At 40.6% G+C, this 21,334-nt stretch overlaps 1 protein-coding gene across 1 annotated transcript; it reads right to left on the bottom strand.

Annotated features, from left to right (window-relative positions):
* Positions 1-246: 246 nt before the first annotated feature.
* Positions 247-7,700, bottom strand: LOC306862428 (general transcription factor 3C polypeptide 4-like). The gene is made up of 5 exons (XM_079405232.1): positions 7,372-7,700; positions 4,415-6,148; positions 3,987-4,117; positions 3,186-3,274; positions 247-2,459 (listed from the first exon to the last, which is right to left on the bottom strand). The coding sequence occupies exons 1-5, from the start codon at positions 7,675-7,677 to the stop codon at positions 2,395-2,397; spliced, it is 2,325 nt and encodes a 774-aa protein (XP_079261358.1). The 5' UTR covers positions 7,678-7,700; the 3' UTR covers positions 247-2,394.
* Between the last annotated feature and the right edge of the window lie 13,634 nt (positions 7,701-21,334).

The raw sequence follows: 21,334 nt of genomic DNA, 5'->3' as shown, positions 1-21,334 counted from the left end.
TCGGGGGTTATTCAGTACAGTTACTGAAAGTATAACATGTAGAAATGCAAAATAAAACAAATACAAATGATAATTATGTAAATGCAAATATAGTCATTCCTAAATAAATAAATAAATTGATACTGCTATTTATAAAAATTACTAATGAGAAAATGCAATTCTGGCAGTTTTCATATGGTAATATGCACATTCTCTTAATCAGATAAAAACATTAACATTGTTGAACATTTATGCTGAAACAAATGTAGAAAAAAATCTGAAAAGTTTATTTATAAATATGTACAGAAACAAGGATAATCTAAGGCATATTATGTACATGAACTCTGAAATACTGTACATTAGTCACAGAGTGATTTTGTAACAAATCAAATCAACATTATACAGGCTTTTTGATTGTAAAATCCAGGATATCTTTCTTGAGCACAAAGCGTCCAACAAATAAAACAGAAAAATTGTAGCACGAAAATAAAAACTTCAGTGCCACATGTTAGAGAGAATGACTTTGAGATCGATGCTTAGCATATTGTTTGGGCTCAACAAATTAGGTGCAACGGAAGGTGATGTATATCAAAATATGTTAACTAACAAAAGAATATAAGATTAAATAATATAAAAAATCCGTCTGTTATCTGTTTAATGCACAAAGCCACGAACACAGAAGTAATGAATATTTCATACAGAGAAAAGAACGAAACCTCCTTTTGAAGTCTTGAAAGAGCACACACAAAGAGGAAAGAGGAGGGGGCCGTAATTATTGTCGAAATGTTTTTTGACAGATTGTTATATTAAAGAAGTAGGAGGTTCTGCCAAACAGAGCTAACCTCTTCAACAGGAGAAGTCTCCACCTATCAACAAAGCTAGCACTCAAACCAAAAGGCCAAGATCCATTTGACAATCTAATATCTAGGAGAGAAAATACCAGGCAGTGGGAATTTCAATCACGTTTGCAGTTATAATCTAATCTGTGACATTTAACACCTGCAACTATTAATATGCACTCTCTATTATGTGTACAATTGAAATCCAAATAGCTTTTCATTTTCTTTTAAAGCATCATCCTATTACATCGTTTAAAAACAGTTTTCAAATTCATGTTATTAGATGCTTATTGCAATATGTCAGTGAACAAATTTGCTGTGACATGCAGCAGACGGCATTTGAGGTTCTGAGCACTGCCTTTGTGTTCTAGTCGCTCTTTGATTAATACATAATGCACATTATTACCTCATAATCAAACACCCCTTACATGTTGCATTACCAGTTGTAATGATATGGCAACATCTCAGAATGCAATGTAATGAAGGCCCTCTCTATGAATAATAAACACAAGAAAAACTACATAAACACATTGATTACTTTATTTTTAAGCCCTTTGATGGTACGGAATGCTTTCATTGATGCAGAACGAGAGATGGGAGCAGAATCGTGTGTAATTATCAGGCCATCTTTATCTCGGGATACCATCCGAAACCTAAGACAGGGCTGCCGACTAGCCCTGAGGCGAGCTATCATCTTCAGTGACACTAGAGAGAGCGCAGGGTAAGGCGACAAGATGTACCGGAGATGAGAACGGACACGGAGGAGAGCACTCTGAGGGTCCAACCAGCCTGAGTCTATCTTTGATTACCATTGACCCCAGTATGTTAGCAGTATTGTTTGGAATGGGCCGTCAGGGTTCATGGCCTGCATGCGTCTTCCCTGCGACCCACAAAAAAAGGGCTAACCATATTTAACAATATGCACTCAAGCTCGCTATCTTAATTGAAATGGGTATCACATATGCGGCTGGGATCCATTCCTCATTACTGTTGTATCTCATTAGAGTTTGGCCCTTTGGAGGAGCTGGATCCGTTTTAAAACAGTTTTCTCTCTTTCTCGCTGTTTTTCACTTTCTTGTACAGTCATCTTTTCCTTTAGGCCAAAGAAAAGTCATTTGGAGATGGGGGAGTTGGTGTTTGCAGATCCATAGAAATGTTCCCAAAGCCAATTAGGAAATGGATTTATTTAAACCAATTAAAATCAGCCACGGGAAGAGCGTGCATTTTTAATGCAAAAGAAAGATGTAATATTACAAGCATAATATTAACAAATCAAAAATATACAGCTTTAACAGAAAAAAATAATTACAATAGAACAATTTATTAACACATACGGTCATAGTTTTCATGATATAAAAAAATTATACATCACTTTTTAGGTCAAGCTTGGCTTTAAAATAAAGATCTGCTGAAGAAAATTTCCCACATGTCCTATATTACAAAACAATTAGTGAATACTTTATAGACTTTCAAATGTTTCTCTTTCAAGTAATAAAAGGAATTTATGTGGCATGTAGCCCACTTAAGTAATCCAGTAGTCAGCCGTGGAGATTTTGTCATCTTTCACCCCGCTGCTTTAGTAGAGAGGGGAGTCACAAAAGATGCAGGGACTTTGGAGTATTTTCTTGATCCAGTCTGAATCTGAAAAGGAGATACTTTTTTTTGTTATTATGCATAATCATTTACATGCACTGAACATGAAATGAAGGCGGTTTGTCTAAATTCGTCTATAATGGCTTGTCTGTCTTTCCCCATTTTCTGCAACATGATACATTTGGCAAATGTTTTCTTGCAACAGGCTTGTCAGTACTTGATACAAATAACAGAAAAAAACGTGCATGCAAGATTTATTTAAAAAAAGCAAAATATTGATAGAAATATTGACAAAATACAAATTAAAACAATGGCATGTTGAATTCAGTAATCTTCCTTGACAATTTTCTTTGATTTCTTTAAATCAAAGAATTACAGTATTTAAAAAAACCAGACAGTTGCTGTATTTACACTACTAGGCCAAATGCATAAATCCATTATTTTGGCATATCCATCAAGCCATTCACTTGTTTACAATAATGCATTGCCAACATAGGCATTTTGACCGAAAAGTGCATGTGAATGTTTGAACCTGTCTACCTGCTAGTCAGAATTTAGTTGGTATAACCAAAAAAAAAAAGATATAATATTTTCATTTTAATATCGACTTGGTACCATAGTACCAGCATATTTGACATCCTAAGCTTGCACTGCTGTGGGGCAGCAGAGTTTTTGTTTTGTGTGTGTGCAAAGTTCCTGTTGCATTACAGAAAGTCTAAGTGTGTGGTGCAATGTGGTTCTGAATTGGAGATATGATACAGCATTATGGCTCACCCTCGGGCTCTGCTACTGAGGCAATACTGTCCTGCAATAGACATCGGCGGTATGTCACACCCTGACAGGCCTGATATGACAGCGCACACCTTAGGGAGGAAGAAGGAAATAGAAAGAAAGAGGGAAAGAGACACGAACAGAAACAGCAGGGGAAGGTTTAGATCAGTACTTGGCAGAGATCAGAATGACAGCAATGAAGAAACTATTTCCCTGATACACCATTAGGGGCAGTAATCGCCTTTCAGTCAGGCGGATGGATAAAATGTCACGCCAGAGGTTTGAAAGTGGCTCGAATCTACTCAAAACCTAGTCAACACCTACATATAGTCCAGTGGAGAAAAAGTCATTGTAAAAATCCAAAACATAGCAGACTGCATTCTGGTATTCATAAGGATTAAGTGCAGAATATGAATATGGTATGAATTATATCCAAAATGACAAAATATCAAAAGTCAATCTGTTCAAAGTCAGCAATCTGTGTCGTATGCGAGCCAAGAACAGTGTCACTTTACTTGGCACTGCAAAATATAGCCATAGTGTTAATGAATTAGCTATAAAACAGTAAAATAAAATTGCCTTTGTATGTAAAATAGGCAAAATATGCACATGGTATTCCAGATTATTATGTAAATTAATGTTTTTGTGAGTTATAGAGTTAATTTGAAAAGTATATTACTATGTCCCATAAAGTATGTCTTAGCTTTTATTATATTAATACTACAATAATTTCATACTTTTTTAAATTTACTTTTAATATATATATTTGGATTTTATAATGACATATACCATATTTTGACATACCTGAGCCATCTGTGCCCATTCTTACACTCTGTTCGTTTGCAGTCTGTGAAGGGCAGAACTTCTTTACAGAGGCAGCAATACTCTGGAAATGTCTGTTTGTTCATCTTATTCATGATATGACCTATCAGCACCTGTGAAGGTCAAACATCAAAAAATTGACATGCAGGGTAATATACACTTAAGCTATATTTCTAAAAATGTGAGTTCATTCATTGCATGAATCATTTTATTTGCCAGTTAAAACAAGCGCAAAAACGCCTACATTTGTATACCTTTATCATCTAGTTTCAACCTTACAATCTTAAAATGTTCACAAAGATATTCAGTTCTGCTTTTAATAGCGCAAGTAATTCAGTGGTTAAGACATGTAAAGCAATTTAAAAGCACAACCACATTTGTTTTCAGGAGACAATGAGAAGGGGGTTCACCTTGGCTGCCCTGTCTTCATTAGCAGGGTCATTTGTGAGGAAGTCACACACACCTTTGGTAGGAATACATGTGTTCTGAGTGACACAGGTGTGCAGGTACACCTCGCCCAGCACTTTCTTCATGTTCTCGCGGATCAGTTGGGACTCCACCTCTTCAATCCTGCTGCTGATCTCCCTCATTTGTTCCTCACTGGACTGCATTTCGCCATCGCCTTGCCTGAGCTCTTCTAGAGCGGAGATCTCCACCATCTCATCTTCACCACCACCCGCCTCCTTATCCACAGCTTTACATTCCCTATAAGTCGGCTGCCACAGGTGCTCTGAAGGGCTTTTCTGCATGGACTTATAGAGCATCCGGAGGAGGAAAAGCTTGAAGCGCCATAAGTAGGTGGACCCTGAGGTTTGGAGCTTCTCATCTAGATGGTTTTGCAGACCCGAAGGGATGCTCTTGTCCTTCAGTATCCGCCAACGCAACAGGTCCAGCAAGTCGGTCTTTTTGAAGAGATTGTACATTTGAGACCCAAGCAGCTCAGCAGCTGCTTCATCTGGAGTCTTAAGGGTGATAAACTGCACCTGGTAAGTGCGATTGACGGGATGGAGCCCACTGATCATGCCCTCGTTGGAGATAAGAGCCAGGTAGGCACCATTTGGACTGACAGATATGCCATGTATCCGTCGACCTGCAACTCCCTCTGGCAGAGCAATCTCCTTATGTTTAAACTCAACAGCAACATCTGTGAAAACCGGCGTGAGCTTCTTCACCTTGCCATCTAGTGAGCAGGTGAAAATAGTCCCGCTGTTATGACAGACCGTCATTGATATGATAGGGGTGGAATGAAGGCCTGCGACATGGGAGTTGTGAACATTGAGACCAGCTTTGGAGATCAGCAACAAGCACCAGAACACATAAGGACCACGTGACGCAACCACTAGGCTGCAGTTGCATTTCTGGTGCGGATGGAAGAGCGTAATGCATTTGATATTGTGGACGGGTATCTGGTCCTTATCCTGCCACAAAACCACAGGCTGCCTGAGGGTGAAGTAACCCTTCACTGCCTTGAGGTTGACTGGAAGGATCTTTACAGGACCAACTGAGCTGCCCACAATCAGTCCGCTCATTTTCCGTCCACCGTGCTCATATTCCCACCAGGTGAGCATACTTGGTGACGACACTCCAGATTTTATGGTGTTGCAAGACACCACTGAATCCTTTCCTTGTGGGGGCAAACTGAACTGCCACACCACCACGTCTCCGTTCTCCATAAGTACTGCCAGAAGCACAGTGCTAACATCTTTACATGCATTATTAGTTTGTACTTGCTGCATACTGCACAGACTAGACCACTCCATGCGCACTGGCGTCTGCATACGATACCGTCGTTGCAGTTCATCCAAGTCTTTAATGGAGTTCGGCGGTGAGCCGTCGTTCTGAGCAGAGTAGTTCCTGGATTTTAACATTTCCCCATATAGTTCTGTAAGGTCCAGGAGAGGCTTCCACTGCAAATGTAAGTGACTGCTGTGGATTGTTAGATGATTGTCCAGTGTTAAGAAAGCAAGAAGACAGCGGCCAAATTTGTCGCAGCCTAATGGTGACCAGCTGGTGTACTTCACGCCATGGAGACGTCCACTTTGAGGATAGATGGCTCTGTCCATCAATATCATTTGGCTTACTACAGGATCTTTACTCTTTGCAAAGCTTTCTTTAACACTCTGCACTTCCTTTTCTGGGCCCACCTGTAAGAATATAAAAAACAAATGAATGAATTTTAGAAAAATATTTCATGCTTCATTAGACCAAACGAGTTAATTTTCTAAAGTTTAATTTATATTTAATTTTGCACAATGTCGCAGCTTGCAAATCGTGTCCACTTGTCACTTTATTTTGAAACAATTTCTTCTATAACTTCTTCATTCAAATCATAAATATCGATTCCCAATCATCGTCAATTAAAATATATATATATATATTTTTTTTTTTTTTTTACATTTCATGTTACAGTTTTAAACATGCTGCCACTGGGATTCAAACAGATAAAAGTGATAACAGCAGTGAGGTCATAAATTTGTTCACAGCATTAGTAAATTTGATAAATTTTCAAAGTTCAAATTTCAACGTAAAACTATTTTTTCGATATTGGTGGGATAATCTGACCACTAACATCTGATAACAAAATTAAATTTAAATTGAGGTTAACAAAACCAAAACTCACTAGAAAACCTACTATACTTATACCATGTCTTGTATAAATAGTAACATGACCAGAGTGGTTTAATTCCAGTTTGCCCTATGAAAGATGATATCTGTCAAAGATCCATAAATAGGAGCATTTAAAATACATGTAATAATGTAGATTCAACTACCACACTTGGTACATATAATATTTAAAACGTCTATTATTAATTAAGATCGCTCTGTCTCATAAATCATGATCACAAGACACATAAATATGTCAGCGGTCACATTTATGACCAGTGGGAAAACACAGTGCCCCATTTTTTTTTAAATAACTGGTTGACTAACATTATAAAACAACAGATTTCCAGTATTGTTATAATGAATTAAAAAGTAGATGTAAAAAGACATGCATTTATTCTTGGATTACCACTCCCCACAACTGACTAGAAAAATAAATAAATAATGCTACTGTTAATGTGCATGTTAATACTTGCATATTTCAAACGTGCAATTTTTTATTAGTTCCCCACAGGTAATTATGATTAGAAATAAAATACATAGTTAAACAAAAAAAAAATTCGGTTTGTGCTTGAAAAAGTAAGGATTAAATAGGATAATTCATCGCAGATGATACTTAACATTTATTTTGCACATCTTGAGAGATAAATGTCATGTCACGTCAAAATATTGCTTAATCTTGGCAACATAGCTGCAACAGTGCACGTGAGTTGGTAACGTTACCATAAATCAGCGAGCAGGAGCTGGAGCGCACAGTAGTTACCTTGAGATCACAAGCGCTGTCCGGCACGGGGATGTGACTGCGGTGCAGCACCAGATTTTGACTGAGACTGTGTATGTCACACACCAGCTCCATGATAGACACGCTGTTAGTGCTGGAGGCCGCCAGTCTGTGATCCTCTGCCCACGACAGCGGCTCAAGACCGCTAACCGGACTCAGCAATTTAATCGCTGGATCCCGCAGAACAACTGGACCCTGTCCCGCCCAAAAATCATTATCCGGTCCCAACTGGGCTTCAGACGCGGTCCCTGATTTCTCCGAGGTACTATTAGAACCTAAAGCCGCCATTTTTCTGAAGAAAAATAAAGCCCGTCTCCAGGAAGTTACGGTGCCGGAGGAGGAGGGATTTCACGCGCAGCACGGGCTGGGTTGCCAGATTGACGATAGTCACGCTAAAAACAATAGGTGGTTCGTTGTTTGCTTAATAATGATAATGATAAATTAGTATATACATAGTACTATAATAGTGCACTATAGTATTATCAGTTATGTGCAATTTAATTGTTCTTAACTAAATTTAGTAGGCTATTTTATAGATAAAGGTGCAGTATTGACTGAGTGTTGTAAAAGAGCTACAATTAGTTTTAGAAATTATCTACAGGAGCCAGTCATTATCATAAATAAAAACCACCCCCATGAGATCTATGTGTAAAGATTTAGAGAAAAGAAAGAGGATTTACAAAACTATTTGAAATAACCTCATGCTTTTTAGCTTCATGTTTTAAAAATATAAATACACCATATGGCTATTTAGACAAGGGTTATACTATTCGCTGTGTACATCTGTGCATCCAATTTTAGTTGCTTTCTAATTAAATATCTTGTGTTACACAAGATATTGTGTATTGCCACAATATGTGCTATATATATTTACCATTTTTTTATTCAAATGAAGAGAGGGAGGGTATTGGTGATGTGTGCTGATTACAAAATGCAGTTAAATATTTATAGCAGATAAATATGAAATATTATATTAACATTTGAGGTGAAAATCATGAAAAATACTAGAGGTATAGGAGTGTAAAAAGTGTTATAACCGTCAGTATACCCTACTGAATAGTCTGGGTTGATATTATGGGTATCTCTATATAACCACAATATACTGTACACAATATACATATCATATATATTTTTTTTTAATGTTCTTAATATTGGGCAGAGAGCCAGTCTCAGCTGTGCTAAGTGCTTAAATTACAGATGTCATTCTAAATTCTAAAGCATTTGTCATTTGATAAACTGACATAATCCATCAGCTAAAAACTCAGACACTATTCATCTGATGTCAGAGGGACAGGAGAAAGATCATTAATTGGTGGCAGCATATGAGAACGGTCAGGAGCCCTAACTGTGTGACTAAGTTGCAGGATATGTGTAATTAACAGCCACATGCTTTGATCTGTCTAGTATTCCCACCTGGAAAGGGTTGAAAAGGAGCGGTGTGTCCTGTTTCCTTTCTGAATGCAGTCTTTGGCAAAGACTCCCCTCGCAAGATGCTAAGTAACTGAGTTGTCAAAAGTATTTAGCAATGCAGAGGTTTCCTCTGTAATAAAACAAATCGGTACAAATCTATGAAACAAACATGTAATTGTGGCACTAATATTTTAGTCTTCCCTCCATCTATCTGTCATTTGTTTCAATAATAATTTGAATTCGGGGCCTTTGTGTATTTCAGTCTTAATGAAGCATGTATAGTATGAATATTTCAGTGACCTGCTGTGCATAATTTTCTAGGTTTTGACACAGGGGTTTCGACACCGGTTTGTGGGATTGTTGGATTAAACATTCATTCGTACTTGTCTCTTAGATTCACTTCACGCATTTAAGCAGGTCTAGTCCTACAGGGTTTCTTGGTGTATCAGAACACAATGTGCCTCATCTTGTTTGTGCCAGGCTGATTGGATATGCTGTTTTGTTATTGCAAATAGTGTGAGATTTGCTTTCTCCAAAATGCACTTGGTAAGTTGCTGTAATATGATTACAATTTACAAATATGATTTGCATTATATTTATAACAAACAGTATTTGTTAATTGTTTAGAATGCACATAGGGGACCTGATCGATATAATTTAATAATGAAAATAACATTTTTCATAGGGTAATTCTCTTATTTAATTTTTCTAAAATTAAAATGATGACCAATGCATTATCACATAGTGCTAGTACATACTGCAACACTCTCCTTTCATCATCATTTTGTTTAACTGCTTGTACTGAATTATTTGCAATCAGAGCTGCATTAGTAGATACTAACCTGAGCATTTTTATTGTTTCAGTTGCAGACCTCTCCTCAACTGAGCCATTTGCACATATCCTGCCCGAACTCTTATGGGAAACTGTGTCGGATGGTTCATCATACTTGTTTTAATTATTCAGCTGTGCAGACAGCACCCTGGGGAGACGTGCTGCGGCGCATTACAAAAAACACACATTCAGTGATATAATCGTAATGATGATAATGAAATGTATTTAGAGCACATCAGTGCCTCCCTCTCTCTCTTTCCCTCTGCCTCTCGCTGCTCTGGTGGGAGGATGTGAGCACTGTCTGACGCAGAAGAGGCAAGTTTGCTGCGCTCTGGCCCCCGGTGGCTCCTTGTGGAGGCCTGCGGTGCCCCGCACGATGGCTCACCGGAGATTAGCCGTCAGAGCAGAGGGCTTTGCATACCTCATGTGCCGTCAACTGCGAAGGCTTACCTGACAGGTGTTGCTCTCGCTCAGATCTGTTGTGTCCTCCTGAGCTGAAGCTTCGGCGTGGCGCCTGTAGGTAGGAGAAACCTTCCTTCCTACTGTCAGTCATCACGGGCCACACAGCCAGCCCAATGCCAAATCTCTCCTCAATGAGAGCCCAATGATGTCTGATCAGTGTGGCATAAAAACACCCCGGGCGCTGCTTGAAGAGTCCTTGCTTAAAAATGTCATTGAGCATTGCAAACTTTTTGAGAAAACAAGCTTTGGGAGTACTGGTTGTGGTTGCTTATCATTTCAAATCTAAGTATTGTGCAAATGTAAATGTTTTCAAATGTGATATTTGGGTTTATTTGGAGTCTCCACGAGATTCAAAACAGCGCTTTTCACTCCTTAGTGTATCTACGGAATGAGTTGACCTGTTTGTTCTGTTTGTATACACTCTCACTGGAGAATTTGTGAAATAAGAGCATCTAAGTAGTTTTGTATCATGTCCTGTATTAAAGTGCGCTGTCAGGTTAATCTACCCTTAGTTCTCCCCAGAACTGTGGCATATTAACAGAAACGGGGACTTAAGGGTGCTAAAAACAGCAGAAGAGACAAATGAATGATCACATGTATGCGCAGTGATAATAGATTAATAATTCATAGTGCTTTATGATTAATTAAAACAGGCCTCAGGTCCTGTGGCAGGTACAGGCTGAAACACAGTCTGACATTCCCATGCGATCCTTGGAACATCTGAACTCTCTCCCTTCTTCTGTCCCCAGTCCAGGTGGAAGACCTGTTCAAATATCTCCAGTGGCATGCAATTTCTGCTTTGGGGACCACAAGTGCTTGCTTTTTTTTTTTTTTTTTCCTAGGCTTGCCGGTGTGGGGAAGTGCTGTATATAGTACAATCAAGAGCCTATTTATAGCGAACAGGACACATTGACTTATGAACAAATTATGTAATTTATTGACCTCACCTTCGCTCTTTTGTGTAGTAGCATCCCTGGCTGCTATGCACAAATAATGTTATTTACGGGTGCGGCTCTATAATGCCATTTTTGCTGTTTTATATTGTATATTGTTTTATTTCAATGTGAAACACTGTTCTAGCAGTTTTTGAACTTTGTACATCAGCAGTTCCCTCATCGTTTCCTCAGGATGAATCGCCTATGCTTATAAGTTGCTTTAGATAAAAGTGTGAGCAAAGGAATAAACGTGTTTAACCTCTAAATCAACATCTATAACACTGTTTTCTCTGTCCTCACAAAACGGCTCAAGAAAAGAGCAAAGTTGTAAGGTGTTCCTGACTGTTCCACTGTCGGATAGTGTCCCTTAGCCTGATCCTGGCAGCTGGTGGTGGGCAGGGCATGCCCTGTGGCATTGCTAGGGGAGGGCCGGGAGGACCAGGGCCTCAGCCTTCTCTCACCCTTGTCTCGCCCGTGCTAATGGAATAAGGCCGGGCTGCCCATATGGCACTTGTGGGAACAATGGGACTCTGGAGGCTGGCACAGGGAGCCACCACTCTGCTGTTAGATATTGAACAGGACAGGTCCTCACCGGGCTCTGCCCACAGCCGGACAGTGTAATGGATGTGTTTGGTGATTGGACAGCACTTGCAGCGGCCTGTGTGAACCCGCCAATGAGCAGAGCCAAATTGTTGCAGCTGTGAAAATTCAGGCCTGGAGAGTGTCCTTGACAAGTTTTGTTGACACCTTTTGCATTGGCATTTATGTCTAATTAGAATAGATTTTAAGAACTAGATCTAGACTCCCAAAGAATTGATGGCGCCCAGCATATCTTTGTGGACCACTTTTCAAAGGTGTAGTCTGATCAACAAGTGATTCTAAAGTTCAATAAACAATCTTCTCCATTCTGAATCAAAGTGGTGATGATTTATAGGCTGTTGTGGTTTGAAGGTGATGATACATGCCCAGCAGGACAACAGAACGTCCTTCAAGGGGAGCTCAAGGAAAAGTTCCCTGCCAGAATCCATCAATGAGGCTAATGGAGAGAATGTGGATCAGGGCCGGAAAAGAGAGTGGACTGCAGTAGGGCGAATCAGTACACTTGGCACAAATTGTGGCTTGCTGTACGATTTTCTTCGTTTTAATGGATAAAACTTGGCTGGGTGGAGCATTGCATGATGGGGCTTCAGCAAGTTCACATAACCAGAGCAAATGCTCACACTCACTTCTTTTATATATTATCCCACACACGCTGTGCACAAATGGAACTTGTAGCAATTTGTAACAGGCCCTAAAAAAAGAAAGTAGATCATTATGAGAAAGTCAGCAAAAAAATGTTGCTTTTGACATAATGGTGCCTCGTTTTCCTGTATGAATATTCCCGTGCATGCTCATGCCAGACTGCTAAACAGGTCACTCTCCTTCCTCTCCTGCCACCCACCTCCCTGGATCTGGAACAAAAGCCAACCTCCCCCATCTCTCCCCCTCTTCTCTCCCGTCTCTCTGTTTTATTGGTGACAGCTGCCGCGAAACAAACTCGCGGAGTGAGAGAAATGATGTGTCAGTGGAAGGTCCTTTAGCCTGTGCCGCTAATCTGTCACACGCGGTTTGTTGTTTACCGTTCCTCCGGCTCGCTGACCGGCCGTCGTCGAGCGTAGTGCCGTAATGGCGACAGATGCTGACCCGCAGAAGTGTGAATCTTGCCGATTTCCCCCTGCTGCCAACCTGTAAATTACAGCTATCGGGAGTAATTAGACCCGATAAAATCCTTCCAAGCTGCACCCCCCGCGTACCACCCTTACTCACTCGCTCTCTCTCTCGCTCGTACTCTCTCTCTCTTGGCCTGCCAGTGACACGAGATAGGGGGATTTGAGAGGCACAAGGTTGCTGGCATTGACCGATCCCACCGTTAACCTGTCTCTGACACCTTCTCCCCTTATTACTCTGGCACTGTCATCCTCAACAGGCTGTAAGGGACAGACAGTAGACCAGACACGAGAAAAATACAGCTACATCTCTAAAAACAACAGCACCTGCAACTCTTCGCAGGTACATTTAGTACAGCAAAAGAACTACAATTTTGCAATCTTTTATCAAGATGTTTGTGCAAGAGCACAATTTTATATGAGCACTTGAAGTGATGCCATTTGGAAAGTCAAGCTGTGTCATTTTTGGCAAGCTGACTGAGCAGAATACGGTGAATGTCACATTGCAGTCGTACTGTCCGTGCTAATAAAATATTGTTCCCCAAAGTGTTCAACTCACTTAGAACCTGTTCCAAATACCGACCTAAGCCTTTTCAGTCCTTTTCCGAGTCTGCACTTTACATGTGCACTTGACAACCATCTTAACTCCCCAATTAAACATTAAGTGTGCCATTTCGGACTGAATTTCAGAGGCTGGTACTACTTATTACAGGTAAGTGTCTTGTAATAATTTGAGGAAGTATTGCTGACAAGCTCAGATAACCAGTTGTTTTTGCATGCAGGAAAAACTGAAGAAAAGAAAAACAATAATGTGATGCTCTGAGAAGATGCCCGGCTGTGGGTTGGCAGTCAGTTTTTGCCCTCTCCATGTCCTCCTCATAAGTCCCAATGCACGTCACTGCCTTCTGCTGCCAGGCCCAGCCTTAAAGAAAACGGAGTTCATGGCCCTTTAAGTAACTCACCTAGTGCTAAAGGTCACACAGCCAGGTCTTGTCATCCCCACCCTCTCTGTCTCCCTGCTCCCTCTTCCTCCTCCTGCTCTGCCATCCCTCAGTGCCCACTTCCTGACCATCAGAGCCAATCGCCAACCGCCCTTGCCTCCTCCGCCACCAATGCGGAGCAGCAATCTGTCACCCAGGCACTGGAGGACGCCACCCTGCTGGCCCCCTTCCGCACACCGCCGTAATGGCTTCTGGCATCCCACGAAAGAAAAGTAATGGACAAAAAAGAAGAGAGAGTTGTGGGGATAGAAATAGATGGAGAAGTCTAAAGGGGCAGTTAGTTTAGAATCACTCTTCACTTTCAAACTGCCCCTAGCCGCACTCCCCGTGCACCTCCTCTCCATAAAGCTCTTGCTCATCCACTCCACGCCACCCTGCTTTGGCCCTGTCGCTTTGCACGATACTTCAGTGAATAAATGAGTCGTTTTAATCCGACTGACAAGCTGGCATTACCCAACCCTGCCCTCCATCTGTACTGGCCGCCAGCTCAGCGGCAGGCCCTGGGCAGCTCCATGTGCCAATCCAACACACACACAGCTTATCCTGGCGGCCGCTTCAGGGACAGACGGGATAGAGCTCCATGCGGCTACTACCCATCCACACCAAAGAGCTATTTATATAAGAAAAGGATTAACTGTCACAATCTTTGATGGACAGCAACAATGATTGAAAAGGGGCTTGTTAATTCTTCATTGATTTCTGGTGGTTCGGCATGTGGAATCTTTCTTGCTTCTTGCGTAGTCACATTGTGTGAAGTTTAAGCAGTCAAATTTCAGGGAACTTGTTTAAGGAAGGGTCATCCTATGGCATTCATAGAGTTAAAATATGAGTATGTGTTTACTTAGTTTGACACATTAGAAAAGGTTTAAGAGGCTTTTACCATGGCATTCTTGTTTCTCAGTTGTTGGAGAATGTCGCTAGCAACAAGAAGATTGTAGGTTTGATTCTCAAGGAACACACAAATTAATTAATTGTTTCTCAAATGGTACAGTAAACCTTTAAATGTACAGCTATTGGGGCATACAATATGTAGCATACTTCTCAGGATAGTGAACTGCTTAGTATTTTAATCAGTAGTAAAACTACAAACTTTGATATTATTAATGGGATACTTCTGTCAATAATTACTTACCCTCATGTTGTTCCAAACCTGTAAGACCTTCGTTCATCTTCGGAACACAAATTAAGATATTTTTGATGAAATCTGAGAGCTTTCTGACCCTGCCTAGACAGCAACGCAACTGACAAGTTCGAGGCCCAGAAAGATAGTAAGGACATTGTTAAAATAGTCCATGTGACATTAATCGATTAATCATAATTTTATGAAGCTACCAGAATACATTTTGTGTGCAAAGAAAACAAAAATAATGACTTCATTCAACAATTTCTTCTCTTCTGTGTCAGTCTTCGCTGCATGTTCAGAAGACAACAACGTATGCATGTGATGTTGCTGACGCAGGATCTGTCATACAAGCATAAAAAATTATGTTTGTCTGTCAATCAGAATGAAGTTTTTAACAGTGCTCACATGCATATCTCACATTGTATGTCTAACATACAAGTGACCATACCGATCCCAGAAGCCTTGAAATAATAATTAAGCATTTCAAGGTCCTGTTTCAGATATTATACAGTATAGATTATCATCCTTATGTTACGCGTCATTTAGCAGTCCAAGCTTGATCCAAGTGAAAAAGAGTGTAACCCAGATTTTAGAGAATCACACATTCTCTTGCCTCCACTCGGGTTAATTCTGCTCTGTTGTCCTTGGCACACTTTGGGCATACTGCAGCATGGCATAGTTCTCTTGCTCGCTCTCAGCCTCTATCCTCTCTATCCTCTCCCAGCAGTGGGGGGTGGACAGAAACACTGGCAAATGAAGGCACTGAAACCCTCTGCTCCATTTCCTCTCTGCTCTCCACTTGTCTCTCTGTTTGCTTTGCTCCCTCTTCTCTCTTGGCCAGGTGGCACCTCTTAAACATGGCCCAGGAACGTTTGAGTGGCCGATTAAGCATGGGGCTTTTCTCCCGTGTAGCTGTAATGAGTCAGGTGAGAAAGGGTGTACTCCATGTCAACCATCACGTCATCAAATTTCTGTTTTTACGCTGATCTAGGACCAGTGTCAGAGATGAAACCGAAACCTCTGGGATCGTTTACTTGCTCTCATGTTGGCTCCCAACCTTTGACTTACTTTTAATATTCCATTTAAATACCAAAAGTTTAACTTTATCTTAAACTGCTCTTTTCCATACCACAAAAGCATATAGTGCAAAATATATTGGTATAAATTCCCTTCCACTGTTCGAATCTCATAAATTTTTCTGGTTATACAAATACGATGTGTCACGGTTACATTGGAAGGAACTTGGAGCAAAGCATCTTCGCATATTTTCAGCAAACAACATCTTAAATTTGGTTTTGTTCCTTACACAAAACTGGACATGCACACAAAAATTAAATCGTGAATGACAACATAATCTTAATTATTTCTGCAAACTATTTCCTCAACGAGGAAACAAAACTGTGGATCAGCGCTGTTTCCAGCATTACCACTCCAATGTGAGACTTCCTACCGAGCCAATGATGGCTTAGCATCACAACAGGAGATCATGACTGTTTGAGTAGCCAGTGCTAAACCGCAGCTGGTGACTTTCTGCCTTTTGATGATGGGTGTTCACATCAGAAGGGCTTGTAAACAGAAGGGAGTGTTTAACAGCCTTTTGTTTAAAAGCTGATCTATCCTTATTTGCATGGCTGTAACAGTACTGTGCCGCAAACTGTTCGCTAAACTGGTTGACAACACTCATATTTAACAGCCATGGCATGATGAAGCTTTTGGGGCTCAAAGTTTTTTTTTTTTTAAGTTCTGCTATAGAAGCTGTTTTCCTTTATAGTGGCATCCAATCAACTCCCAGAGACCAAAAACACATCAATTGATTATTTAGGTTATGGCCCGACCATGACAGCTGTGTAGCTGCGGAGCCCAAGTAGAAATAAATCATTGACTTTTTTTCTCAATTAAGTAGGTTAATAACTGAAAATGGCATGTAATGTTTTATTTAACTTTGGGGCAGGGACAGTGAAAAGGGCCAGCACATGTTGTGGAGGACTGAGGGAGGCGCAGCGAGCTTCTTTCGCTCTGGGGTGCGAGCGGAGCTAAGGACTCCGAGAATGATACCCGCCCCTTAGGCCATTCCATATTAAACAAGTGCTTTGTAAGTGTGCCGTCATTACTATTCATCACAAATAAATACTTAAGCACAGAGAGCTTAGTGCCCCGCTGTTATACAGTTCTCCATTATTACTGCAGCCCGGCCGTCTGGCTGCCTGCTCGGCTGCACTGTGCCCAGACTCTTCCTGTGTCCTTCAGCCTTCTGGAGTGAGAGAGAGAGAGCGCAAGCGAGAGAGAGGGTGACATATATGCCTGTCCAGCCTGCCTGCCAGTGCCCTTTAAGCAGGTAAGCTGCCAAGTTATGTGTCTCATGGGCTTTGCTGTCCACAAACTGCGCTCTCATGCCCCCTTCTCTCTTTTTCTTTCACTCGCTCTCTGTCTTTCCTGCTTGCTTTCTCTCATGCATACACATCTCAAATCTCCTTTTCCTTTCTCTTTATTCGCCTCCCTGTCATAGCCAGGCAAATAGAAACTCTGCAGAAGAAAATGAACAAGCAACATTGAGGGGGGAGGGGGAGGGGTGTCACCTGCAATATTCAGATTACTGGACAATTACTGAAGCCTGTGCTGTGCACAGATTTTACTATGGGTAAAGAGTGTTCTAAAGCCCACTTAACTGTAGTAAAATCACTGTAACTGACTACAGTGGCTAATTGCTTTTATAAAACACCAAATTGTGTTGTTTATTGGCTGTGTCCAAAACCTAAGGCATCTGCCTTGCTCCCTATTCAGGTAAAGTTGTGATTAAACAGAAGTAGCGACAGTATGACGGACATATAAATGAAATGGATTATCAAAAAATGGCCTTCTATCCATTGGTTGTTGATTGGATGGAGACAAATCTGAATACAGACTTGCAGTCAATTCTAAGAAAGGGCCGGGATTAAGTGGACTAAATGATTGGAGTCCAGCATACAGTACCAGAGAGAAGTCAGTTGTTTAAGTTGTTGTTTACGTTTTTGATGAACATTTACACATTTACAAGGTCATAAATGGTTTTTTTTCTTCAAATATGCATAGATGAATTGTTCACAATAAGATCAACAACAGGAATTTAGAAAATAGAATTTTTTTTTTTTCATGCCTACTATTATAATTATTTACATGAAATATTTTAAAGAACTTAAAAGAAGGCTTTCAAGGCACCATAATGTCTAATGATCTTAAAACAAATTCAAATGAGCTTTAAAGATATCCAAGGAAATATTGAGTGATTTCAATGCTTATTTCCCAGCAGAAAATGAGCTGTAAGTTGAATAAAGGGACACAATTATTAATGAATAGATGCAAGCACCATTTTGATTCTTTTCACCAACTGCTTAATTGCATAGTATTGTAAGATAGTTAGTGAAGAATGTTCTCTTCAAAATACAACCAGATGAAGACATCTTAGTAGACAAGATGTGATGCAAACATTGCATTGGGACATGATGTTGCCTTCCTACCTCCGTATACTGCCTCCAAATGCAGCACTTTTTAGCTTTTGGACACAGTCATTATTGTCCAATTACAGTCAATTTACAATGACTTTGAAAGCAGCTCATTCAGTAACAATGCTTCCATTTTATAATAATCGTAACTTCTACATTTGTTCCCCCCCAAATCTTGAACATTTGGTTACATATTTGACAAGCACGCACACAAAGAATAGGCATGGCGCCGGAGTAGGCCAAACTCCAAACCCTCTCTGCTATGGGTTTTTTGGAAGGTGATTTAGCTCATTCTCTTTGCATCCGTCCCAGGCACAGTACGTTGGGCTGGGTTGGCCGTGCTGCTGGCTGGCTGGCAGAGTTTGGCGCTCTGGATGTGTGCTGATGAATTGCAGGCACAATGCGGGCCGGCAGCCGGCAAGGAGAACCACCAAGCAGCCGTCAGGCCACATCAGTGTCTACCTCTGTGAAGGGGAAATTGTGGAGACAGCGCTGACAACTTAATTTAACACAGAGCTAGAGTGAGACTGCGCACTGGATAATTGATAATGCTGCCACACACACACTCACACACACACAAATAGACACAAACACTGCAAAGCATCCTGTCAGAGTGACAGTGAAGAGAACCGATCCTTTGCTAAAACTAACCCGTGATTTGTAATCAGTATTTTTGCCGTCCAAAATAATAGATTTTAACAGTCAAAACAGAAAGTGTTACAGAAAATCTAGTTACTTTGCTACTTAATAGATAAAATACTATTAAACTTTCAAATCTTCATTATTTCATCTTCAAACGTGCATTTATCAGCCCAGTACTTTGTAAACATGACTTTGATTCATGGCAGAGTGATAAAAAAAAAAACCTGCATGCCTTTCTCCCAGAAGTTTGTAAGGTCAGCCAATCAGATTGGAACTGCTGATTTTGACCATCTCTTGCCATTTTTGTGTCCAGTTTGCATCAGATGGTCAGTGAACAGAGTGGGAGGTCCATAGCTGGGAAACAGAAAAATTTATATTTTATATTTGTTTAACAGTCGATTTTATCCAAAGTTAAACTAGAAAAAAAGACTGTACGTCTTATCAAAAGGGTAAAAAAAAAAAACATGCGCCAGTTTAATTCTTCAGCTGTAGTGCTTTAAACACACATCATGTTTACGTCTGTATTCGTCAATGAAATAAAAATTTAGAAGCCTGTATTCATATACCTATGTTTTTTAAAACAGCTATTTCTTTTCTCTTGTGTGCGATGGAGTCGATAAATTCGCAGGTGGAGATGGAGTGCAAGCATTTCCCGTGGGCCTAACACATATATACCGTTCTAAAATATTACGTCAGTTTTTGTAGATAAGCAGAGCGGAGTGTGAAGGCTTTGAACAGACCTACTCTGGTCCCTCCTCACACTTCAGACAGCTCACAGCACTGAGAACTAAATAAAACTCGGGCCTAGCGTATCCCTTCAGCGAGTCAGGCAGCCATAATCCCCTTTTAATTTCCTTTTGGAGCCTTCGCCAGAGCTCCGTCTAAAGCCGGCTGTCCGTGATGACACAGTGGCCCTGGTGACAGTGCAGGGCTATGAGGGTCTTTACGGGGATCCAGGCGAGGAATATACAATAACCAAGCGAGGTCTTTTCAGCCTTTATACGGCCTGCTTTCTGTTTGCCCAGCACTCCGAGGGGGATTTTCTATGTCATACACACATACAAACACACTCTTCCCCTCTACCCCTTCTTCTTCTACCCCTCTCACACACACACACAAACGCACACTTCCGTCTGTGCACAAGGCCTTGCACACACACACGCTCCTTCGGAAGCAGACCCAAGGTAAAGTTTCTCTGTATAAAGCTATTTATATCTTAATTTATACAGGTTGGCTGTGATGTATGGGTCACACGGCCCACTCCGCTCAATCCCACAATGCCCAGTGTAATATTTCCTCTTGAACAGCAATTTATTTTTCTCCTGTAGAGGAGTTATTTAAAAGAAAAGGTCTCATCATTAAAATGTATGCTTTTGCAGCACGGCTGAGCTAAAGGGCAGCCGGTGAACGCGGCACACTCCCTGTTCGCCGACTGAAACGAGACGGGAAGAGTCCACGTAGACCAACACACCCTGAAAAAAGAACGAGAGAAGAGAGAGAGAGAGCACATCTTTGTAACATATTTGCCCAAAAGGTGGGTTCAGACCAACAAAATGGAGAGGGTTAATGTTATTTCCGGGAGATGAATGGATTTTTCCTGACATTTACCGTTGTATGGGGTACCGTATATCTCCCACATGTAATATTACTGAATGTGAAGTTACCTGATATAGTCAGATATAGTGTCTTTTTTTAAGTATCTAGTTGCTGTGCTCTATAATAAAGGGAGTTCTTTCCATAAAATGTCATTGGAGGCTCTGTGTCGTATGTAACCCTCTCATCACCTGAAGACGTTCTCCTGCTTGAGTCTGGCGTTTTTATCCCATCCACCATCTGAAGTAATTAAAGGGTTATTAGTAAACAGATACTCATGCTCACTTACCACTGCCAACTGTCTCATACCATCTGCTGCCGGTGTGTGTGTGTGTGTGTGTGTGTGTGTGTGTGTGTGTGTGTGTGTGTGTGTGTGTGTTTGTTTGTGTGTGTTTGTGCACTTGACTTTAGGAAGAGCTGAGGAGCAGGCATCTGTGTTCACTGTGTAGGTATCACACCGTTCTAATACACCTATCTATCTGTCTATCTATCTGTCTGTCTATCTATCTGTCTGTCTGTCTGTCTGTCTGTCTGTCGTTCTGTCATTCTATCTATCATTCTATCTATTGCTCTATCGTTCTATCATTCTATCTTCTGTCATTCATTTGTATTATCTATTTACTATCTGTTGTTCATTCATTCATTAGTTTCATCCATCTATCATTCTATCGTTATATCGTCTATCTATCTTTCTATCGATCTATCGTTATATCTTCTGTCATTAATTTATGTATTTGTTTACTATTTGTTGTTCATTAATTT

Source organism: Barbus barbus (assembly GCF_936440315.1).
Source record: "Barbus barbus genome assembly, chromosome: 43".
Lineage (NCBI taxonomy): Eukaryota > Metazoa > Chordata > Actinopteri > Cypriniformes > Cyprinidae > Barbus > Barbus barbus.
The sequence above is the reverse complement of the archived record's forward strand: the minus strand, read 5'-3'. Positions and strand labels throughout refer to the sequence as shown.